The 25,026-nt window shown below is 36.9% G+C and overlaps 1 protein-coding gene across 20 annotated transcripts in view; it reads left to right on the plus strand.

The window, feature by feature from the left end:
- LPP (LIM domain containing preferred translocation partner in lipoma) overlaps positions 1-25,026 on the plus strand; it is a 650,163-nt gene that overhangs the window by 378,402 nt on the left and 246,735 nt on the right. For all 20 annotated transcript variants that reach the window (XM_019752112.2, XM_019752114.2, XM_019752115.2 and 17 more), the window contains one exon: positions 22,482-23,171. In XM_019752112.2, the coding sequence (XP_019607671.2) occupies positions 22,482-23,171 (690 nt within the window). The remainder of the gene's footprint in view (positions 1-22,481; positions 23,172-25,026) is intronic.

Below are 25,026 nucleotides of genomic sequence, written 5' to 3' on the forward strand. Positions count from 1 at the left end.
GGATCCAGAATAGTGTACATAGTCATGACAATAGGGCTTTAATAAAATAACATTTTGTAAGCTGCCTCTTTCAAGACCATTTAAAATGTCACCCTCAGCTAAACAGAAGTAATTTACATCAGAGGTGTGTGTGTCCTTACTTTTAATGAAACAGCCTCTCTCCTCAGAGAGTAATTGTTCTCTTTGTGCTGTATTTTTTTTCTTGTCAGTACTGAGTCTCTCTCCTGCCCTTCTTTTGCCCTAATATGTGTCCCTTAATTCTATCAGTCTAGTTGTCAAGTAAAATTAAAGGCAGATGTTACCCTTCACAATCTGTCTTGATCTAATTTTGTAGCCTTGTTTTAGGTACTTGCTCTTCATGTAGAAGTGGCTAACAACTTTGGAACCACGAAGTCTAGATTCAGATACCAACATTAGATTATTCTGTGACCTTGGACAAGTTACTTAAGCTCACTAAGTTTAAGGTAACCTCCATTTCCTCATGTATAAAATGAGAACAATGACAGGCCCTTCCTCAGTTATAGGCAACACACGTAGATAACGACTGGCACATAGTATTTCTCAGCTATTATTAAATTCCTACCCAACTTGATTGTTCTCCCTATGTGCCCTATCCTTTGTCAGTGCCTCTGCTCACATCATTTGCCTGAAACAGAATCCACTCCTCTTCCCCTGTCATGCAGAAATGTGCGCACACACAACAGGAAGCCATCTTTGTGTTCTAATTCTATCTACCCCACAAGACAACTCAGAGAGCCTCTAAGCCTGCTAGTCTGGGAATATTCCATTATTCGAAACCTTAACATACTTTTATCGTGTTTCTTGGCATTCTTAACTGTTTATGTTATAGTCATTTATTAGTGTTATTTTGTCTTCTTTTACTGATATATGAACTCCTTGAGGCCAGGGAACTTATGTGATGAATGTCTCCCTACTCCAAAGACCCTAGTACCTTGTGATCTGCCATCCTTATTTAATTAGTGGTGAGTGCTTTTCCATATATAATTCCATATATATACATATATATGGTTTATTTTGTTTATACATACATATATATGTGTATACACATACACACATTATCTTATATTAGGTACTTCTGAATGTACATGATGAAGTCTCATTTTTGCATTAATCCTTATCAGTTCTGGGCATTGGCAAAGGTCAGAAAATTAGGAGGAACAAAAATAAATACATTTAGTTTATTTAAGCAGTATGTAAGTTCCTCTTGTGTTTCCTTCCCTTATTTTGTTCTCAATAGATTTGCAAAAGAATGACAAATTCCTTATTTAAAGGAAAATGAAAGCAGATCTGTTGCTTCTATCATATGAATGACATTATCAATGGATAGTTAAATAAATAAAATATTTACAGATATACGATTTATGCACCTGTATACTATTATTATGAACTGTGCAAGAAGCTCTCAGTGCCTGTATGTTGTTTTTTGTTTGTCAAGTTCATGTGGATTATAAACCAAAACTTATATTCTGAAAACTCTAATGCTGTTATATCTTTAAAAATAATATACTCTAAAATAGTTTTAACATTCTGTTTTCCATGATAAAATTTACTTTTGCATTATTTCTTTACTGCTGAAAATGTGTGAGGCTCGAAATAGTTTAGTTTTGTATACACTGAATCTACTTACTTGACCATATTTTAAAAGCAAATCATAACATCGTAAATCATGATAGTTTCACAAATTACACTGTGAGATATTTTATTGGACTTTTTAAAGACTAGACTTTATTAAAAGAACAACACGTCAAAACGTGTTGACGTTTGAAATGTATAGCTTGTATAGCTCCATTTGAAAATGCGAAGGTTTTGCTATTGTTGTTTTGTAGCATTTTTGCTTGATTTTGTTTTTGCTTTGCTTTTTGTTGTCAATGTTGGATTTGTTTTTTGTCATGTCTGCTTCTTTTTTTCTGTTGCACTGCACAGCACTCTTGTACATAGGCTTAAATAACCTCTCTGTTTCTTTAGTGTGGAATGATTGTTTATTTTATTTATTTATTTATTTATTTTTTTAAAGATTTTATTGGGGAAGGGGCACAGGACTTTATTGGGGAACAGTGTGTACTTTCAGGACTTTTTTCCAAGTCAAGTTGTTGTCCTTTCAATCTTAGTTGTGGAGGGTGTCGTTCAGCTTCAAGTTGTTGTCCTTTCAGTCTTGGTTGTGGAGGGCGCAGCTCAGCTCCAGGTCCAGTTGCAGTTGCTAGTTGCAGGGGGCACAGCCCACCATCCCTTGCGGGAGTTGAAACCAGCAACCTTGTGGTTGAAAAGACGCACTCCAACCAACTGAGCCATCTGGTAGCTCAGCTCAAGGTGCCGTGTTCAATCTTAGTTGCAGGGGGCAGGGTCCACCATCCCTTGCGGGACTCAAGGAATTGAACTGGCAACCTTGTGGTTGAGAGCCCACTGGCCCATGTGGGAATCAAACCGGCAGCCTTCGGAGTTAGGAGCATGGAGCTCTAACCGCCTGAGCCACCTGGCCGGCCCCAAGGAATGATGGTTTATTTATTCAAGGGTCATAATTGCAATATCACGAATCTAGGTAAGTGATTGAAGCATAGCAAAAGTATGGTTTATTTCATAATGGTCTTTTAGATTATGTTCTCTTTATAGATGCTTTTTGTTTACATAGAAGATACCTAAGAATAATGTACGTTTTCTTCCATATTTCTTAAAGCAAATATTTTTTTTTCAGTTTTCTTTTTAATAGACAAGTTATTACAAAAGAAGTATTTAACTTTACTCTTCAGTAGAGGACAAACCACAGTTCAAGTAAGGAGATAAATGACCGATACCTGGCCTCTGATTGGGGAATACCAGGGAGTGGTGAGGAGTGTGGCAGCTTTAACCCAAGCTGAATGTAGCAATGCAGATTCAGTGCTGCCAGACCCCTGGGACTGAGTTCTATTTAAATGGCCCATGACCTCTAAGTCCTTCAATTTGTGAAATTTGGCACCACTGGAAAACAGTCAGTTTAGTACTTTGTTTAACAAAGCCAAATTGGTGGTTCTGTTCTCACCCCCATTCCCAATTTTAGTTAAAGTATTTAGACAAAATATACTAAGTGAAATAAAAACAGTGTAATTTGGGGGTTTGTTATTCTTGTTTATTTTCTCTTCCCTCTGAGGACACACAGCAATCTCCATGCTCAGATGGTAAATTTCCGAATCTGAGGCAAGATTATATCTTTGAATTTTGACCAGAAGTCAAATTTAGGTCACTTGGACATGTGTGCTGTGATTCCTCACAAATTTTTTTAGCCCCTCTGTTAAGACATATGCATGACTACTGTGCTGCTTGGATTTTCCAAAAGAAATAAAGCATCCTCTCTGTTAAAGGAGCCATAGTTTACCAGATGTGGATGCAACTTAATTTTGACTACCAGATTTGAGGCCTTCCATTTTAACATAGCCTTATTTCACAATTCCATTCCCCTCTGTTTTGACACCCCATATCTGTCTTAACGATTATTTCTGGCATATTTTCTTGGTAATCCATCTAATCAGCCACGCCAGTGTATCCTATTTGCTTCATACCTAGTATTCATACTTGGAAATATCATTGTACAAATAAAAAGGTGCTAGGAAAAGATATGCTGGGACAACATCTGCACAGGTATATATCTCTAGCTAATGGTCCAGGAACCTTTTTTCTTGTTACGGCCTCAACTATCACGTGCCTTGATAGTTGCAGTAGCTTCTTGTCTGTCTCCCCTATGCCCTTCATAAACATGTGGCTTCCTGATTACTATTTCTTCAATACAGCCCTGGTCCTTTCATTCTACATTTGGCTTCCTAACAATCTACCAGTTATAGCGATAGAAGGAACATGATAATAATGATGGTAATAACAGTAATAATAAATGTGTGCTCTTAGATGCTCCATCTCAAATATCAAGTGTCTTGAGACAACAAGTCTTTTGGAATTGAATATCAGAGGGTTTAACATTGAGGCATTTGGCATGAGTCTAAATTGCATGTTTATAGTGTCTCTCACTGAAAGAAGATCATCTGATATACATGAGAAGTGAGTGGGTGAGGAATTGACATTTTGTTAGAAGTGTGTGCCTGGTATTTTGATATATCATTGCACCTCCTCCAATCTTTGTTATCAGAAACAAACTGCTTTGTGAAGAGAGTATAGTATAATTCAGGACAGTGGGAAAACATTAATGTTTTACATCCTGGTCTTGCAATTAAATATGTATGATAAATAGTAGGTTATTGCTTTTGAGTATTCATATCTGTTAAAGCAGATTGCTTCATTATCACACTGTGAACAGCTTTTTGGAGGAATTTTAAAATGTGTAATCAATGATAGGTTAAAAGAAAAAATAAGATAAAACTGCATATAAAAGGGTTCCTATTTAAACACCCAAACCAATCATACACATACGTGCACACACATGCACACATATATGTAAATACACAGGAAAAAACTTGGAAATTAACCAAAATTTAACAATTATTCTTACTAACATTTTGAATTATGGGTGTTTTCCATTTTCTTTGTTACTCTTGTTAATATTTCCCATATTTTCTACAATGAGTATTACTATTTTAATGAATAGACTGGGTCTTACATGAGTTGACCTGGCACTTTCGTTTACAACTCTAAGAAACGGTGAATGATACCGTTTTGTTCAAACATCATTAAAAATTCATGAGTGACACAAGAATATTTATTCAAAGTTGAATTGCCTTTTTTATAATATTATAGCAAAATATCTTCTTGAGTAATTCTTTTGTTCGCCTGCTATGGATAGTATCCCTGGGTATTGAGTGAAGAAATCTAGCAATAAAATGAATAATTCTATAGATTACACCTCTGATGGCTGGGATCATTTGTGGTAATCCCCCCCCCACTGTGAGTTACTCCTTTTCTCGTTAAATAATGATATAGTTGATGCTGCTTATCATGTTCCTAAAACCCACAAAGGCACGTGCGTGTGCACGCGCACACACACGAATGTTAAGAAAATGGATAACTTCATACTTGAATCTATACATTCATGAATGCATTTATTCTACAATGTTGCTTTTTTTCACAATGATGTGTAGATAGCCTACTGTGGCTTAATCTTTGTCCTGCTATGTTCTAAGTGTTATGAAAGGATAAACAGATATGTATTAGAATATGGTCCCTACTCTAGAGGTATATAGTTTAAAACAACAGTTCTCAAACTTGAGAGTGAATAAGAATTACCTAGGTGATGACTTTTATCTGAGATACATGGTGGGGTATCAGAAGAAGAACAGGCTAGGGGAAGATGTTAGAATTCAGCAGCCTGTGTTATGTATGAAGAACCATTTTCACTTAGTACCTTTCTGAAGGTGAAGAAGCTAAGTAACAGAAGACTTAGCTTACTTAACAGAAGCTAAGTAACAGAAGAACTTGCCTAATTTTGTCCAGTACTTACAGAGTAGAATGAAGGACTCTGGTCCTTGGCCTCTTAAGCTAGTGTTCTTTGGCTGGCTGGAACTCAGCTCAACATTTTAAAAATGAATGGTTGCAGTAGAGCATTGTATTCCAAGTAGAGTTTGTCAGACTTCTGGGAATCTGAGAAGTTTCCACTGGTTTTCTGCCTGTTCCCCCAAGTATATCTGAATTCATTGAGGCCAGGAACAGTAACTTGTTACCCAGCAGCTGGCAAAATTCCTGGTATTTAGAAGGTGGTCAGTTAATGGTCGATGACTGTATGAATGACACCATTTTTCAAAAAGAAATTCTAAAGTCATATATTTAAAGGCTGCTAATATCATATTTCTTTCCTTTTAAATGGTTTGGGAAAACGCAGTGTGTTCTCTGAAAGGAAAAGATATTTGGAGATACTGTTTTTCTCTGTAAACAAAGCTATTTTATTTTAAATATAAATACTGTGTTTCCCTGAAAATAAAACCTAGCCGGACCATCAGCTCCAATGCATCCTTTGGAGCAAAAATTAATATAAGACCGGTATTATATTATATTATATAATATAATATAATATAATATAATATAATATTATATTATATTATATTATATTATATTTATTATATTATACCCGGTCTTATATTAAAATAAGACCGGGTCTTATATTGATTTTTTTGCTCCAAAAGACGCATTAGAGCTGATGGTCTGGCTAGGTCTTATTTTGGGGGAAACACAGTATGCGTACTCATTTTATAAAAGAGTGAAGGAAGGAAGAAAAGTACAATAGTTATATTCTTAATGGTAACCACTCAGTTTTGTTTGTTTTATTTTATTATTTTTTTTATCTTAATCAGATACCGGAATTTTATCATGATATATGTACAAGTTTACTGTTATGTTCATGGGACATTATAGCATAAGCAGATTAAACATTGTGTAACATATATAGATCTTGTGATTTATCAAAACCAATCTTGAAAATAGTATCAGAATGAGAAGGGTCACAGTTTACATGCCATTCCAAAGGATGTCAAGTATCAGAATTTATCTGAGGTCAAAGGTGTTCCTTTAGACAGAGATCTTATAATTATTCCAGTCGAATTCCCTTATCTTACAGAGAAAACTGAGACCCAAAGAACAACATGAATGAATCTGTTTGACCCAGGGCTTTCAGATCTTGTTGTCCCAATTTTAAATTGTGTCCCAAAGATTATTTATGTTGGAATTTGTTATTGTTTGCTATTTTGTAATTCTAAAAAGAAAGAACAAAAGATAAAATAACTCATTTTACCTTCAGAAGGATGTTCCACTGGATGAATGAGTCCCAAATGATTTAATTCTGTCAGCCATTTTTATCTCTCAGCTGTTGAAGGATTTCAGTAGCGGTGCTGATACCCTGCTCTATGTCTACGCACCATTCACTTGCTCTGCCATCTATTTAGCTTGATCACCCTGTGCCATGGCCAAAATAATGGTGGTCTCTCCCACAGGCCATCCTCAAATTTCTGGGTGACAGTGGCTATCTAGAAAAGAGAAAACAAAGTATTTACTACTTTAAATTCTAGCACATTTACTACACTGCGTGATCTAAAATATCAAATGGACCGTATCAGCAAAATATTTCAAAAACATAAAGGGACAAAATAACAAGGCATGGTTTAGGGGACCATTCACCCTATAACTGTTGTTGCTTTTGTCATTGTTGTTTTTAAAAAGACTATCCATATATTATTGCAAGTTTCTCCGCTAGTTTCCCTTCACTTCTGAGGTTATAAACTCAATCCTATTATCTAAATATTTGCCCAGAGAAAGTGAGAAGGGAGCCACCGTAACTGTGTACTCCTTGGTTAAGTGACAAAGACAGGCATGCACAAAACCTTTGCTTCCAAATCAGCTCTATCACCTCACCCTCTTCAGGCCACACCAACTACCACAAATGAATCTGCCCCATGTGGTCGTTGCAGGATTTATCTGGGCATTTGCTGAACCTGCTCACAATTTATTTTTATTTCTTCTGATAGATGTGGATTTGGCACAGGAGAGTGAATTCTTTCTGGAACAACAGATGTGCCTGGTACACTCGTTTGCTATAACCATTTGTGCTGTGGTTGAAAAAAAATTTTTTAAGAGTGTAGAATTGTTGAAGGGGGAGGGTTAAAAAAACAGAACCATTTTAGTGATTATGCAAAGTTAGAATGTGAGTAATTTTGCTGCAGTTAGTCATTATGTGCTTTCATAGCTTGTTTTACAAGGATAAAGGGATATGTACAGGATTGATGAATAGAGCTCTTATTTGTCCCTAATGCTTACTTTTTATGAAAACATTTTCGACCCTTCGTCCTACTCTGAGTCAAAAGTACACTCTCCTTAGAAATTATACCCTTCTGTGATTTAGCTCCTTTATCCATCTACAACAAGTGGACAAACAGCCTCCATTTCTGAGAACAAATATATTAGGATAAGAGAAACTCTATTTTCCCATACAGCATATCATGTGAATTACATACAGTTAAATCTTAATAATGCTTCTATCATGGAAAAATGATCATGTTTTCCATAAAGATGATAATTAAAAAACAACAACTGAACAAACATCTAGTGACTTTGCTATGAACTTAATGTGCTGTAAATATTGTGGGGGGTTTTTTTTCAGTATTTTATTTGAAATATTTGATAGGTCTTAGCAAATTTTGCTCACAGAATTCTCTGAGGACTGTAACACACCACCTATTCCTTTTTTGTTTTGCTTTCGGTCACCCAAATTCCTTTGGAAATATGTGAACGAAGGTCTGTTTGTTTCCACTGAAGCAAATATAGCCACTTGCTCACACCGGTGGCTTCCCTTACTGAATTCCACTACTATTTTGGAAACTCCTATATGAAAACACAGCAACTCAACTTGTCCCCACTGAGCCTTTATCAGTGATTTCCAGGCAGTGCTGCCTGGTGTCTATATACTGAAGTTCGCTTTTGTTGAAAAACAAAACTGGGTCTGTTGCCTTCTTGTAGGCTTATTACTAAGTCTAGTCATTCTGGTGTGATGACAGGAATACTGGTCTTAGAGTTCAGAAACTTGGGTTCTCATTCCGGCCCTGTCGAGGCCTTATTACTTTGCGAGAATACTTCCTGAGTCTTGTCTCCTTGGGGAGAAAGTACAATTTTGACCTTCAGATTCCTTCAGGCTCTACTACTCCATAATTGCATGAAGAATATTGTATATTTTAATAATGCATAAATAAGTCAAGTTTATTTCTCCTTTTTCAAAAATTCCTTTGTGCCTACTCTGTCTGCCCCTAAGTAACTCTTTCACACTATGTCTCTAAGATGGTCAGATTTTAACTTCTACCACTAACAAGCAAATTTCAGTGTTGAGAATCCCCGACAGGATTTACGGGTTTCTTGAGAGAAAGTATTCCACCTTTTTATTAATGACTTCTGAGTAACAGTGATGGACTAGAATAGCTGGTTTTACTATAGTAGTTGATTATAACCGAAAACTACTGAGCCATGCTCACCACATTTCCTGTTACCTACAACTAAGAAACCTAAAATGCATAAACTAACTCAGAGTATTTTGTTAAATTAGATTGAATTACAAAACCCTCCATCATACTTAAATATTTTTGAGATGACAAAGGGTCTGGCTTTACAAAACTAGTGGGGAAAGAAGAGTGTGGGGCAGTTATAATTTAGCCAACTATTGCTAGTATTGTTTTATTAAACATCTCTTATAGAATTTGTCAGTAATGCATTATTGAAATGACTTTCATTCAATGAACAAATACTTATGGAGTATTCATTTGCTAGATGCTAAGGGTATTATAGTGAATGAGAAAGACATGGTCCTCGTTCATATGAAGCTAGAGGGGAAGAGAACATTATTAAAGAAAGGAATACAAAACAATAGACAAGGGTTATCATAAAAGAGACACCGGTGATAGACACTTTATCTAGGCTTAGAGAATCAGGACTGTCTTCCAGAAATAACATTTGTTTGAAACCTAAAGGATACATGCTAGTTAGAAATTGAGAGGTGGGAGCAGGTTGGAAAGTGTTCAAGTTGGGTAGCCACGGGATGGCTGATACATTGAGTTCACAGGGAGTGAAGCAGGAGAAGAAACTAGAAAGCTAAGTAGTGAAGTGACTAATGTATCAGGAAGAAATTTGGACTTCATCCTAAGAGCAATGAGAACCATTGAAAAATTTTAATGAAGAAAGACAAGGACTTTTAGAACGAATCTGTTTGCAGCATAGAGAAAGTACTAGAGGACGATAAGAAGTCAGTTTAAAACAAAACAAAAAACACATATAGCCATGTGTGTATATGTATGCAATATATATACATATATATGTATGTGTGTGTGTGTGTGTGTGTGTGTATATATATATATATATATATATATATATATGCTAGAGTAAACTAGGGCACCAACGATAGTGGACTGGACTAGGATATCAATGAGTTGATAGTGAGAACTGGAAAGATTGAAGGTGGTTAGGAGATAGAATAAACAACTTTTAAATACAAGGGGGAGAAAAAATAGTATGGCCATATTTGTAGCATTCAATCACATTACTAGAAGTTTTTGAGATGCCTTAAAATACAGAGTGCCAAAAAAATGTATACATATTTTAAGAAAGGAGATATTTGTACTAAAATTACGGTGATGGTAACTACTTTGAGCACCTCTTGTAATTGCAGAAGTCAAACCTGACTTGTATTCATCTTTTGTTATTGGCATACATCTAGTATTACAATTTTAATAGTTTTTCCTTTCTTAAATTGTGTGTGTGTGTGTGTATACATATATATGTGTATGTATATATATATATGTATGTATGTATGTAAATATATATGTTTTGGCAACCTCTTTATTGCTAATTTCCAAGATTTTTGTTAATATACATATACACTTTTATTTTACTTTTCTTTATTGGCCGTTTGAATACATGTTTTGAATTTTTCTTTATTAGCCGTTTTAAATACATGTTTTCTTGCTTATCAGCTGCATTTCATCAGATAAATGTCCCATGATTTCCTCAACTGCCCTCTAATTAAAAATAAATAAATAACATAAGTTATGGATATTTTAATGGCTCTTCATTGCCAGTTTTCCCACCGAAATTGTTATTCTAAGTACCAGTGAAACCAGTCATGTAAAATCGTTCATGTACTATCATAGTCTCACCAAGATTATGTTTTATGATTTCTTGGCTAATTGGTTCAACTCTCCGTGCTTTTCCCTAACTCCACCACCCTGTCTCATTGGAGTTAAGTACATAGGCCCTTGAGGGGATGACTCAGTGTTTGAGATTTCTTGCTATGGAAATAGGCTCTTCTCTCACTACATTCCTAGATTCTAGAATACACTCAGATTGAATTAACCCTCATCACAATGGCATTTTATCCAGTGCCAGCCACATGCATGCTAGGGACTAAGTGTACTGTACTCTGTGTGTATTTGTATAAACGGAAGCCTCAGAGACCTCTCAAGTTGAAAACTGATGACATACCATCTCATTTAACAGTTACTGTGTGTGGGTGGGGTGGGGTGGGGAGAACGACACTCCTTAAAATACCGACTTTCTTGGATTTAACATGATGCCATTCTAGTTTTACAAACATGTGAATACAGGGCCTCACCTGGATCTTTGCTTCTCTGCTTAATAGTTAGGGGTTAAGAAATGAGGACTGTCAAGGTCGTATCTAGGTGCTCCCAATTACTTGATTTTATTTCTTGGGGGAGTGGGAAACACACGAAACAAAACAAACAAAAAAACTTTGACATAGTGGCATTGGTGTCTTCAGCAATCCTAGGAGCCAGTTGTCTTCAAAGTATCCTATACCCATTCAGAAGTGTTGTGAGAATTAATGAAATGGAGAAGCTTCTAAGACAAAAACTGCTCTGGTGTGGAGTGCCAGTCCAAGACCATATTGTTTTTGCTATTTCTGCCTCTGAAGCTATTAAGATTAGCCCTTTGCTAGCTGCAGTCTATGGAGTCCATGTCTGCAGAGTACTGCACTGTGGAAGAAACAAGAGCTGATACAATACAAGAAGGAAGATGTTTATGTCTGCATCTCTCTGACAAGAACTCTGTGGGGGACGTGTATGGTGGTGTGTGTGGGAGGGAGGGTTAGGTGTCTATTGGTGACTGAGCATTCGTGTGTTAGTCGTGTATATGGGCAGCTGCGTTTTGAACTCAGTGGCACAAATTAAAATGCTGTGATTTTAATTTCAAAAGTAGTCTTTGAGATCGTTTTAACTATTCATCAGTTTTCTGCCACTATTTATGAGGTGACTTTTTTATTTAATATAGAAAATGAAAACTAGGAAAACAAAAATTGCTGTTATTTGCATCAGCTGATACAATTTATAACCTTTTAAAATATTTTAAAATTATTTAAATTTTTTTATTTTGTTCCTTCCTTTTTGTCTATGTACACACACACAAGTCTGGGACACTAAAATATTTTTTTCGGTGTAAACTGATTTTAAATATATATATATATATGTATATATATAATATTATTTTAAGTATATATTATATATGTATATATACAGAAATATAGATAGATGTAGACATATATAGATATAGATATAACTCTTCCTCTGATTAAGAAAGTAATATGTGGTTCTGTTAGAAACTTGGAAAACAGCAAAAGTATACAGAGCATCTGAAAATCACCCCCTTAAAATAACCACTGTTGTCAGTTTGAGAATAAATCTTTCAAGCTATACAAGTATATGTATGTATGTGCATATGAGAGAGAGAGATGCATATATTAACAGATATAAAACAGTGTTTCCTAACCTGATTTTAAAATGTATGAATTCTTGATTTCTTAAATTGTTATTTCCTTCCTTCCTTCCTTCCCTCCTTCCCTCCCTCCCTCTCTCTTTCTCTCTTTCTTGCTCACTTTCTCTCTTTCTTTCTCCTTCCTGTGGTAAACTGTACGTAACCAAATTTAACATCTTAACTATTGTTAATAATACAGCTCGACAGCATTAATTACATTCACGTCCTTGTGCAACCATTACCACCATCCATCTTCAAAACACTTTTTCTATTTTTCTAAACTGAGCATTCCCCTCTTTCCCTCACGTTTCTGGTAACCACATTCTACTTTCTATCTCCGTAAGTTTGGCGTGTATCAGAATTTCCTTCTTGTTTTAGGCTAAATAATGTGACATTGTATGTATATACCACATGTTGTTTATGCATGCATCTGTCAAGGGGCACGTGGGCTGCTTCCACCTTTTGGCTGTTGTGACTAATGCTGCTCTGAGCATGAGTGTATTGACATTTGTTCAAGTCCCTGCTTTCACTTCTCTTGAGTATGTACCCAGAAGGGTGATTGCTGGATTGTTGATAGGTTTAGAAATATTTTGATGACACAGATTTTAATTGGTGCACAGTATTCCATTATATGAATATACTGTAATTTATTTAAGCAATTCTAATAATTATTTAAATTGTGTATAGTCCTTCATTTTAATAAATGACATTACCATGAACACTTCCAGAAATTAAAGATTTATGGCATCTGTGGTTATTTTGTTAGGCTAAATTCCTAGCAATAAAAGGTATGGGACTTTGTTATGGCTTATGATACATATTGCTACAATAACCCACAGATTGCCCATAAGAAGTTTACAGAAACAAGCAAGAATTACTTTGCTCCCTAAATCTAAATTATGTAAACATTGTCCTTTGAAGACAATTGAGTTAACTCTCTTCCATTACTCCGCAGTCCCCAGCTCCACGTACAGTTCCTTATTCTGCTGCAAAAACAGTACCTAAAAGGTGGTCCTGAACTCTGGTTTCAATAAAGAATCATTTGTCCCTTCCTTTTTTAATTTACAGATTCCATTCTCTGAATGGATGTGTGTGAGGTAATTTGTATTTTAAAATCCCTAAATGAAAGATAATTTGTATTTAAAAAGCCTGCAATAATTCTGTTGTACAGCCAGATTTGAGAAGTACTTCTCTCAATGTATAGTAGTATGTTCATATATTGTGCTCGTGATCTGTTAGGTTTTGTAGCTACTGGGGTCATCTATCAGGTGGATGGTATGAGTGGCCCCAATGAAGGAGGAATAGAGCTATTAGTATTAAACCCTGAATTATGGAAGATAATTAGCGAGGGGACTCAGGAAAGCAAAATTAAGTTTTTCTTCAGTGAAGGGCTTGGGGAAAATGATGAAGTAATCTTTTATTGAACAAAAACCAAGCATGAAATGAGGAATGCATGGAATTACAACTTAAACAGCTAAGCTGTGTTTGCATATTTTCTTATTGTACCAACTCAGAAATAAAGTCTGCCCATTTATTTATCCAGCCATTGTTAGGTACCTACTTGGTGTGAATCGTTAGTGATGAGATCAAGCTCTTATTGCCCATTAAAACTCATTGCAAATATTCAGGACTTACTCTTGAAATCACTGGATTTTGAATGTTACCATGTCTTCTTTTACAGAGAATGGTATTAGAAGAATAGGAAACATGGGTGGGCCCCCCTCAACCTTGTGTGTCATCCAGTGAAGCCCATCTTTTTTTCTGGCTTATACAAAAACTTTGATTTGAAGAAAAAGATAGGCTACTCATTTTAAAAGCAGGAGAAAAATAACAGTATTTTTAAGTCTTCTTTGTTGTTCAGATGAGGAGTCCATGTAGAGAAGTAATGTGACTTTTTCAATGTCATTCAACTCTAAACAGTGGCAAACCTGGATTTTTTCTTTCCTTTTTGTTTTCCTCCTGAGTTCTGGTGCATGACCCTTCAATTTCATCGATCATTGTCCGTGGTATTATAGTAGTTCTGTTTGCTGGTGTTCTTAACTTAGAATGGAAGTTGCAGAATGCACCTCGTGCACTGCATTTGGCCTGCAGAAATCCTTCGTTTAGCCTCCTGGTGTTTGCAGAAAAATGAGCAATACTTTAAAGTCAGAAGAGGAACACTGGATTCATAGTTCACTTTGCACATCAGCTGGCACAGTGTACCAGCTGCCTTAAGACAGAGTATGAATTCTTCAGTTTTACACAGTCCATATCATTCTATTGCTTCCCAGATAGAGGCGCTAAGTGTCATTTGCTATCTGTTGTCTTATTGGCTCCATTTCCTTTCTTCTAGGAGAAAAATATTTTTCTGTATCCACATCTTGATCACACATCTCTTAAAAATAGGAAAACCATAGATAAACTGAGAAGGCCTCTCTTTCTTTCCTTCCTTCCTTCCTTCCTTCTTTCCTTTCTTTTTTTTTTTTTTTCAGCATGTGGTCTAGTTCATTCTTTCTTTACCTGAGAGAGATAGAATGTTTTTTAAATTCTCAAACAATGGAGCCACGCTACTTGGATTTGAATCCTGGAACTGCTACCTGCTAGCAATACAACCGTGGGCAGTTACTTAATTTTTCTGTGCTTCAGTATGTTCATTTCGAAAATAAGGAAAATTATAGTTCCTGTCTCAAGGGTGCTTGTGAGGATTAAGTCTAAACTATGTACAACACCAAATGTTTACACAAAGTAAATGAGGCATAAATGTCTGATATTATACATACTTTTTCGTCCTGAGTAGGTATTTTAGTTTGATTTTTCTGCCGCAAGGATACACAGACAAAGTAGTTAACTGCAACTGCCAAACGGTCATCAGGTCTTGTTCAAATAACTTTAAACAATTGTCATGAAAATAAAATAGAAGTTGAAATACTTGTAATCCTGTGTGCTAACAAATCAACCATCTCCTTTTCTATACTTTGTCTATTCCTTGTCCATATGGAAATATTCTGTGTAGCTTCAATTGTATTGCATATATGATTGATTTCACATTGTATATTTTTCATTTCCCATCCTAAGCATTTTTTTCCATGTCATTACATAGCTGGAATCAAAACGTAATTAAGGAGCTTTGAGTTTTATATTGCTGTTTATACAGAGAGTTTTAGTTTTTATATAATTTCCCCTTCTGTTACCTTAGAAAGTTTCCTTTCCAAGTAGAAGTCATTTTTGTTCAACAGACCAAGTTTTGTCTAAAAAATTGAATTAACTAAGAATTCTCTGAGAACAGTGATTATGATTCTCTTTGTCTTATTGTGGCTTCTACAAGTAGCTCAGTGTCTGACACATAACAGAATTTAAATAATTTTTATTGACTACATTATTAGGATTAACAATTTCTAGGGATTGGGATATTGCAATTACTTGGTAGTTAATTTAAAATGTATTTTGTTTCAGTACATGTTGCTAAAAAATGCATTAATGTCTTTTCATTCATGGTAAGTTTATTAAAATGTGTCTCTTGATTATTTCTACAAGAGATTTAAGCCACCACCAAGTAGAAGTTATATATACAATATGACCATTAAAATAAAAATAGGTGTCTCAAATACTTCCTTGCAAGATAGTATTAGTAATGAATTCAAAAAATAAAGTGATTAAACTAGAGGAAGGGAAAGATTCACGGGATTCCTGTAATTAAGCATGTATTAAATGTATCACAGAGTTTCTTTATCATCAAGTAATAAGATAAATTAGGCTGCTCATATTTCATAAGTTATAATTTGAGAAGAGAAATACATTTTTCTTGGGAGCCCATTAATCATTCATTCATTCATTCATTCATTCATTCATTCAAATATTTGTTAATTACCTACTATGTGCTATGATGTGAAAAAGCCACTGGGGAAGCACCAGTGAATAAAAGGGACACTGTCTAACCCTATGAAAACAGACTCATACACGTGAGATATGTGCAGAAAAGGAGAAGTAAAGAGTTTTCACGGTGCCAGAAGATTTAGGCAAAGGGTCACTGAGGAAACTGACACTCAGGTTGAGACCTATGGGATTCTTTAAAATTAGCAAAACAGACCTCAGCGAGAGATGGGAAGCACGTAGGCATAATCCCTGAGATGGCAGTGAGCCTGACATATTAAAGAAAGTCAATGTTAGAGAGTGACATGACATATAACTCTCAAGGAGAGGCAGAAGAGATAGATTGAGTCACAATTATCCCACTAAGCCTGTGAACACTTTTAAGCAGGAAAGTAATGTAATTAGATTTTAATTTGAGAGAAATCATTCTGGCTACAGAATGAAGGATTCACTGAGGCAAACATGAGTAGACATCGGGATACCTATTTGGATAATGTTGGAGCAGTCCTGGTAAGAGGTAGTAGTATTTCAGAATAAGGTTGCAGCAGTGGAAATAGTGGAATGTGGACATATTTCAGACTTACAGAATTTGCTATTGGGGAATGGGATCAACAGGATTTAAGTACTTGAATGAAATGTGAGGGAGAGGCTCAAGACAGACTCCCAGTGTTTTCATTTGAGCACTACCTGGATGAGAAAACCAGACAAAAAGAATGAAAGGTAGATCCAAGGAAGATGACCAGTTTCCCACATGGGGAGGCTGAAGAGACATCCAAGTACACACATGAAATAGACAGTTGAATATCTGGGCTTAGCATTCAGAGTACAGATGACTTCTGGAGATAAAAAAGAGAGTCTTCATAACAGAAGCTTTTTCAAGTTGTGGGCATGGTCCTGGAGAGAGTGAAGAGACAGAAGAGAAGAGGCCCTGTGTCAAATGAAGAAAACCATTATTCATTGGGCATTGAGCAATATGTCAGCTAATGTCATCAGTAGCAATTTTGAAGAAACACTAGAAAAGTCCTTCTCGCAGAATGCTAGAAAGAGCCTGAATTTCTAACGTCACGGTTGAGCATTCATATTAGTTCTTGGCTGCCTACCTCTGGATTTCTATTACAAAATATAAGTATCGCTGATTAAGACCATGATAATTTGATTTGCTACAACTTACAGTTTGACTTCTTCCCAACTTATAAACATGCCGGTGAATTCTTAAAACATCATAGGATTATTTTAATGGAGGTATGTATTGACCCTATTGGGAGTATAAGTGAAGGACCATAGAAAAAACCTCAAAATCCTTTCGGGGTAGTCAAGAGAGACATTACAGAAGAGGCACCATTTGATGTGAGACTTCAAGAATAAGCAGGAAACTGCCAGGCAGAAGATGGCTATATTTGAGCAGCAGGAGAGAAATGTGGTAGAGAGTTGTATAGAATGGATCATAGACTGTAGAAGGAGGTCCTGACTGGCAGATATGAATACAGGCATAAAAGTGTGTTTCCGTCTCTACAGGAGGTTAATATTGCTGGAGTGCTTACCGTGAATGTTGGCAGAGGCGGTGGGGGGCCATGGAGGAGGGCTGGACAGGAGTGCAAGGGCTAGATTGTAAAGTCTTTGTACCCGTAAAGTATGTGGGGGGGGGAAAGCAAAGAGGTCAACACAAGGCAGAGTCATTGCCAAATCTGGGTCAGCAAGGATCAGTGATCAATTGTTCGTGTCAGAGAGATCACTATGGCAGTACTGAGGAGGAGAGATGAGAGAGGAGTGAGGTGAGCTGATGCTAAGTGACGATGAGGAAGTGACAATGAGGACCAGAATCCGAGGAGACAAAGGAAGACTCAAATAAAGTGCAGGGATGGGAGAAATAGTCAGGGGTTACATATGAGACATAGTAGATTAGATCGTGTGTGTGTGTAGTTGTGTTCAGGGAATGGTTGGGCAGAGGTAAGTGAGGTAGAGGAATGTAAGATGTCATCTTGACTTGGGCTAAAAGGAATTTGGGGACCTGCTCAAAGACGTGAGTACAGAGGTGCTCTTACAGCCCCTTGTCTGTTCTTATCTCATGGTCACAGCCAATTCTGCCTGATAATCAAGGCGTCCATTCAACAGTCACTGATTATGTATTAGCCCCTCTATCAGGCTATAAACTCTGGGGGACAGGGAGACACACACTGTTCATCCTAGGATGCTATCCTCCTTCCAAGTAGCTCACAGAGCTTTACATGTTGAAAATGCTTTACATGAAAAATAATGAATAATTAATAGAAAAGTAACCACATAAAAATAGTTACATAGACTCAAGTCTCATAAAAATACTCACACACATGTCTGTATGAGTGTAATTTTTCAATATGCTTGATTTTCAAAATGAAAATGTTAAATCATGTTAAAACTTCAAGCATTCCTGCAAAAACTAAAAAAGAAATGAAATGCCAAAAATACATACTTAAAAACTCCAACTAATCCAGTAAGTAGAACACATTCACTATGTATTTAATTGAATATGTGGGCCAGGAAAGAGTTGCCATAGCTTTCTTTAACCATGAAGAATATAAATAAATATGCTTTAAAATGATTCTTGTTCTTTATCCCTTCCACCTCCGATGAGGTAAAGAATGTAAAATTGCAAAGGAAAAAATATATAGCTTAATGTGCTATTTTCACACGTGTAGTTATGATATAGAAAACACTCATAAACATGCCGGCACATACACAGCAGAATTCATATAGTTGTGAGAAACCTTCTCATCACCAGAAGAGAGTTCTAATGAGGTATTTCCTAGAAGAAAGCAATGGCTCCTGAAATCGTGCCCTGATGCCTGCCTTCAAAGGCTTTAGCGATGTTTAAAAATGTGTGTGTGTGTGTGTGTACGCATACACACACGTGCACACATGTATTGTGTGATTACAAGTGCGAGCGAGTGTGTATGTGTTCACCAAGAAAGAAAAAGAGAAATACTTGTGAAAAAAAAGCTGTTTCTAGAGAGTGAGGTCGACATTAATTCTTTCTCATTCACTTTATGAAGGTGATTGGTTTTCCTTTTCAAAACATGTGACTTTTGAGGCATCTGTTTTGGGGGCAGCCTTCTTTACAGCTGCAGCAGAGATATGCCTGTCATTAGCCCAGTTGCTCAGTCAGTGTCTCCATTTATAGTGAGGTTTTTAAAGTGTTCCAAATAGGAACTCTGGGTTTCTGCTGATCTTGAGTCATCAAAGAAAAGAAATGCTTTATTCCTTCTCTTTCATTCAATTCCATCTATGCGGCTGACATTTTTCAAGACTGACATGGTTGGCTAGAAAAACCTGACCTTATATTTTTTGTAGGCTCTGGCTGTTCTCTACTGTATAATGTCAGGGTCTTAACTGATTAGTTATATTAGAATTTCTTCAGGATGTATATTTTAATAAATGTCTTAATGAGGAAACTGCATCTCTTTCTGTCGGGCACTATTGGGATGACCTTCTAGCAGAAGGGAAAGTTCACTCCACCAACACAAGAATATTCAGGTTGCTTAAATTACAATATAAATGGCAAGTTTGCCCCCTAAAGGGCTAGTATTATAAAAGGAAGAAAAAATAAGATAACTGTTCACCAGCCTCCTATAACTTAACAGAGGACTAAATCTAGAATTGCAAAATCCCTAGGAATCTACAATTGAAGCAAATTATATGTGGAAAAGATAGCTGTAACACTCAGGATCCCATAAAAAATGGTAGCACATTGAAACTAGCTCCTGTCAAGGGTTACTTTATAAAAGCATTCTGTCCATAGGCCCATTTGGGTTTATTTAGAGAAGCCGTAGGGACAGAGCAATATGTGGAGCCAGCAGAGCCAGAGGTGTTACCTCCTCTAGGCTCAAGGGGACCAGGGGAGAGAGAAGTTATTTGAACCAGGAAGGAGAAAGTGTTGTTGAGGAGAGATCCTTTAGAGGACCAGGGAGCCTCCTTGGCAGCTGGAAACTCCACAATCTGGTTTCCAGAAGATATCAGTGTCAGTAGGGTCACTGTTGTCATCTTGTGTTTGACAATGATATGTTTCTCCCCCCCACCCCAATCCATTCAGTGACAATAGCATCCCCTAGTCACTGTAACAATAAAAAATATCCCCACTCATTTCTAAATTTTCCCTGATGCGTAGGAGGTTTCCTCTCTAGTTGACAACCCCTGGAAGTGAAATGCTAACCAAATGTCCCTGGAAATGTTTTAATGTTTATCTCTGGATCGACCTAGATCATCAGAATGCTATTCCCGGAAAACTAAATATCTGAATCAATAGATATTTACATGACAGTGGGGGCAAGATCGCTGCACCATTTATAGCCCCACATTCACATTCCAGTCAGGAGAGAAGAAAAGTAGGGAGGGTTGGTGCTTATGTCAGGAGAGCCCTAGTTTTACCCAAAATGCTTAGCGTACATCTCTTTGACAAGAACTGTGTCACATGGTAACTCCTACCTGCAAAGTAGTCCAGGGAAGTATTTTAAGTGGGCACATTGCTTCCCTGAACTAAGTTGAAATTCTTTGAGTTCTGAAGAAGAGTGGGTCTGATGAGGAAGCTGCTAGCAGGGCCTGTCCCATCTGTATATTATCTCTTGTGGTGTGGTGTGGGTAAATGACACAGGTAATATAAAGTCTCACATCTTTTCTTCCTATGCCTACTAGAATTTGCATGGAAATTGATAAACAACAAAATTAGGGTGTGGTTACTTGTTTGTTTTATCAACAAATTGAATCATAGTAACTAAAAGCAAAATTAAAACGTTGTTTTACTCGCGTATTTGCAGATTCCAAATAGACTAATGCCTGAGGACAAATGTTTCTTATCCCCCATCATAATTATAGCCTTCCATTGTTCAGCAGGGAAGTATTTTCACCTTTGGGTCATTAGGACATTCAGTAAGTTTTTCTGAGTTGAACGAATAAATGCAACAGACATTAGGAAGATGTAAAAGTTAGAGGAGTCTGCATTTGCGTTATCTTCTGTAAATCACTTTTGACAGGAATCTTTTTTTTTTTTTCATTAAATTTATTGAGGTGACAATTGTTAGTAAAATTACATAGATTTCAGGTGTACAATTCTGTATTACATCATCTATAAATCCCATTGTGTGTTCATCACCCAGAGTCAGTTCTCCTTCCATCACCATATATTCGATCCCCCTTACCCTCTTCTCCCACCCTCCACCCCCCTTACCCTCTGGCAACCACCAAACCATTGACAGGAATCTTTGATCTAAAATTTGGCATGTCTTTGGTTTTGCCAGTGTATTTGTTTCTCCCAACAGCCCTCTTTCCTTTTTTTCTTCCCTTTGCCCAGTCCTCTAGCTTTCTTTCTCTAGTACTTCCTTTTAGCATTATGATGCCTGTTTTGGGGTAGTTTGGTTGAGATCATAGTGTTCAATGTATCTATTTTTTTAGTTGTTAGTACTTTCAATGTTATATAAAAAAAAAAATTCAAAATCCAATATCATGAAGCTTTTCCCCTTTGTTTTCTTCTAAGAGTATTATAGTTTGTGCTGTCACACTTAGGGCTAAAATTTGGGGTTAGTTTTGGATATGGTGTAAAGTTAGGGTCTAACTTCATTCTTTTGCATGTGGACATCAGTTTTCCCAGAACCATTTGTTGAAATGACTGTTATTTCCCCCATTAAATGGTCGTGCACCTTCATAAAAAATCAATTAATCATGTATTCAAGAGTTCATCTCTGAATTCTATCCCATTGGTCTATATGTCTATCTTTATGCCACTAACACACTGTTTTGATTATTGTAGTTGTCTAATAAGTTTTGAAATTGGGCATTTTGAAATCTCTAATTTTGTTTTTATTTTTCAAGATTGTTTGGACTAGCCAGAGTCCTTTGAGATTGCATACGAATTTCAGGATGTATTTTTCTGTTTTTGCAAAAGAAGCACCATTGCGGTTTTGATAAGAATAGCATTACGTCTGTAGACCACGTTGGGTAGTCTTAACATTTTAATTATATTAAAGTGTTCCAACCATACATAATAAAGTGTTCCAATCCATGAACATGGATGTCTTTGTATTTATTTGTGCCTTCTTTAATTTATTTCAGCAACATTTTGTACTTTTCAGTATATACGTCTTTTATCTCTTTGGTTAAGTTTATTCTTAAGCATATTTTTCTTGATGTTATGGTAAATGGAATTGTTTTTTTTATTTCCTTTTCAGATTGTTTATTTGTAGTACACAGAAATGCAACTGATTTTTGTGTTAGTCTGTGATCTCCTAAAAGGCAGGAACCATGCTGTATTTTGTGGAGTTAATACAAAAATAATAATTAGCAGTTTTTAATATTTGTTCTTTTTATTTTACATTGACAATATCTCTGTGTTGTTTTTTTTTCCTCTCTCTCTCTCTCTCTTTCTCTCTCTCCCATTTTAGGGCTCTACTAGTGCAACAGCCTCTCCTCCAGTCTCTACCCCTGTCACTGGACACAAGAGAATGGTCATACCAAACCAACCCCCTCTAACAGCAACCAAAAAGTCTACATTGAAACCACAGCCTGCACCTCAGGCTGGACCCATCCCTGTGGCTCCAATTGGAACACTAAAACCCCAGCCTCAGCCAGTGCCAGCCTCCTACACTACAGCATCCACCCCTTCAAGGCCTACCTTCAACGTGCAAGTGAAGTCGGCCCAGCCCAGCTCTCATTACATGGCTGCTCCTTCACCAGGACAATTTTATGGCCCAGGGCCAGGGCCGCAGGGCTATAACCCTCAACCAGTTCCTATTTCAGGGCAGTGTCCACCTCCTTCAACACGAGGAGGCATGGATTATACATATATTCCACCACCAGGACTTCAGCCTGAGCCTGGGTATGGGTATGGCCCCAACCAAGGACGCTATTATGAAGCCTATTGCCCAGCAGGGCCTGCCTATGGGGGCAAACATGACTCCGATCCTGCCTATGGTCAGCAAGGTCACCCCAATACCTGGAAGCGGGAACAAGGATACGCTCCCTCTGGAACAGGGAGCCAGAACCCTACTGGGATGTATCCAGTCGCTGGTCCCAAGAAGACCTATATCACAGATCCTGTTCCAGCCCCCTGTGCACCACCACTGCAACCAAAGGTAAGAAACTCATTAACATAGTGATGGGAATAAATGGTTACCTGTCTTACCTGCCTTCCACAGAATGCAGAGCCTGAGGCAAAAATGTATGTGCTATTGTTGTTTCATTAGAAAGTATAATCCCAGGGAAGCATGAGTGCAGTCGGAAAATAGGGATATTCTCTTGGGGTTACGGGGTTATATTATCGATATGGCTACTGTTTAGTACCAAGTACATCTAATAGTTTGATTTTGAAAGATTGTCTTCCAAAAGATCATATGAACTAGCAGCTCAGGGCAATTTGTTCATGTAGGGAGGAAGGAAAAAATCATTTATCTTCCATCTCTTATCTCCTATTGGTCCAAGCTTCTCTCTGTGGATTAGAAACGTCCTCACACTTAGACATTGCATTTACTTGAGTACCAAATAGATCTGCAACATCTCTTGCCCACAGGGACAGGGCATTTGCAGATATGGAGGTGACAGGTATGCAGGGCAAACACGAGGTGAGCTGCTATCAGGTTGGGCCTATGTGCTGTCAGGTTGGGCCCATGTGCCAGTGGTCAGAACTCAAGCAAAGTTGGTACCACAGTGGCTGTTGGGACATAACAAGTGGCCAATGGCTCAAGAGACAGGTGAGGCCAAGGGGATATAAGGTAATGCAGACACCTTGTCTAGTTTCCTTTGGGAAGGGGATGCAGTATGATGGCACTTGTTTATTGCCCCTTGTTATCCACATCACTGATCTTCTAGGAAGAATCTTACGTCTAGCCTTTAACCCTATTAGGCAATTAAAAAAATCTTTATGACACTTACCTTTTTTATTTAATTGTAAGAATGTATGTCTTTCTTTAATTCAACGTGTTCTGTAACTTCCTTTGAATAGGTAAGATATAATATTGCACATACCTACTCACCTACAACTTTGATTTTGCCTGAGTACTAGAACCAGCCTGATGGTGTTCCTTCTCACCATGACAAAAGGAACCCAGGAGAATTGCTTGGAAGGGGTGAGATGGAGAAACCAAGCTACTTTCCAGCCATTGGGTTGGGATAGAGCCCTCTCTTTCTTTCAGTTAGAGCTGTGAGAAATCAGAAATTGGAGAGCCAATGATTTGTTAGAAGATGTATGATAATTTGGTGAGATGGATTAGTTAGAAGTACAGAATGAAAATGTATATAGGCATATATATATATGATCTCTTACACAATTTGAGATTGTCAATTTCCAGACATACGCATTCACATTTTCAAAATTGTAACAAAAATCAATCTGTCAGGTCCTTGCTTTCCAGGTAGGGTGTCTACTAAACCACTGTTCTCACATGAAAACATCTGCTCTTTTAATGGTGCTCCAAAATGAAGTTTAGGTTCCTTACAGGAAAGGAACTCTTATGAATGCCCATTATATAAAAGTGGCCCAGCCGTGATCATTTTCCAACATAAAGTTTCCAAGTTAAAATGTTAAGTGTTTTTAAAACATTGCTCTCGGAAAGCCTTCCTTTCTAAAATCTATGAAGAAAAATAAATGTTAGTAAGTTTGTTTGTTTTTTGTTTGTTTTTTTAAATAAAGTTTGTCTGAAATAGCCAATTCGGGTAGCCTTGCCCTTTGTTAACATTACAGTATATTTGCATTAGTCTTTCCTGGCCCCCAAAGCAACAAGTTCAGAAAAAATTGGATTATTCAACTTCACCTCACTTTGGTGCAACTGCAGCAGATTCCCCTATGGAAGATTAAAGTGTAGGTTGGGATAATTGCCATTAACATTTAAGCTCAAATAGGTGAGTAGTTTTGCCTCATCCAAAGCAGCGTAACTGATAGGATGGCTGAGTGATGGGCCTAATGGGAAGAGATGCCCTAAGTTGTTTAAGACT

Source organism: Rhinolophus sinicus, linkage group LG01 (genome assembly GCF_036562045.2).
Source record: "Rhinolophus sinicus isolate RSC01 linkage group LG01, ASM3656204v1, whole genome shotgun sequence".
NCBI lineage: Eukaryota > Metazoa > Chordata > Mammalia > Chiroptera > Rhinolophidae > Rhinolophus > Rhinolophus sinicus.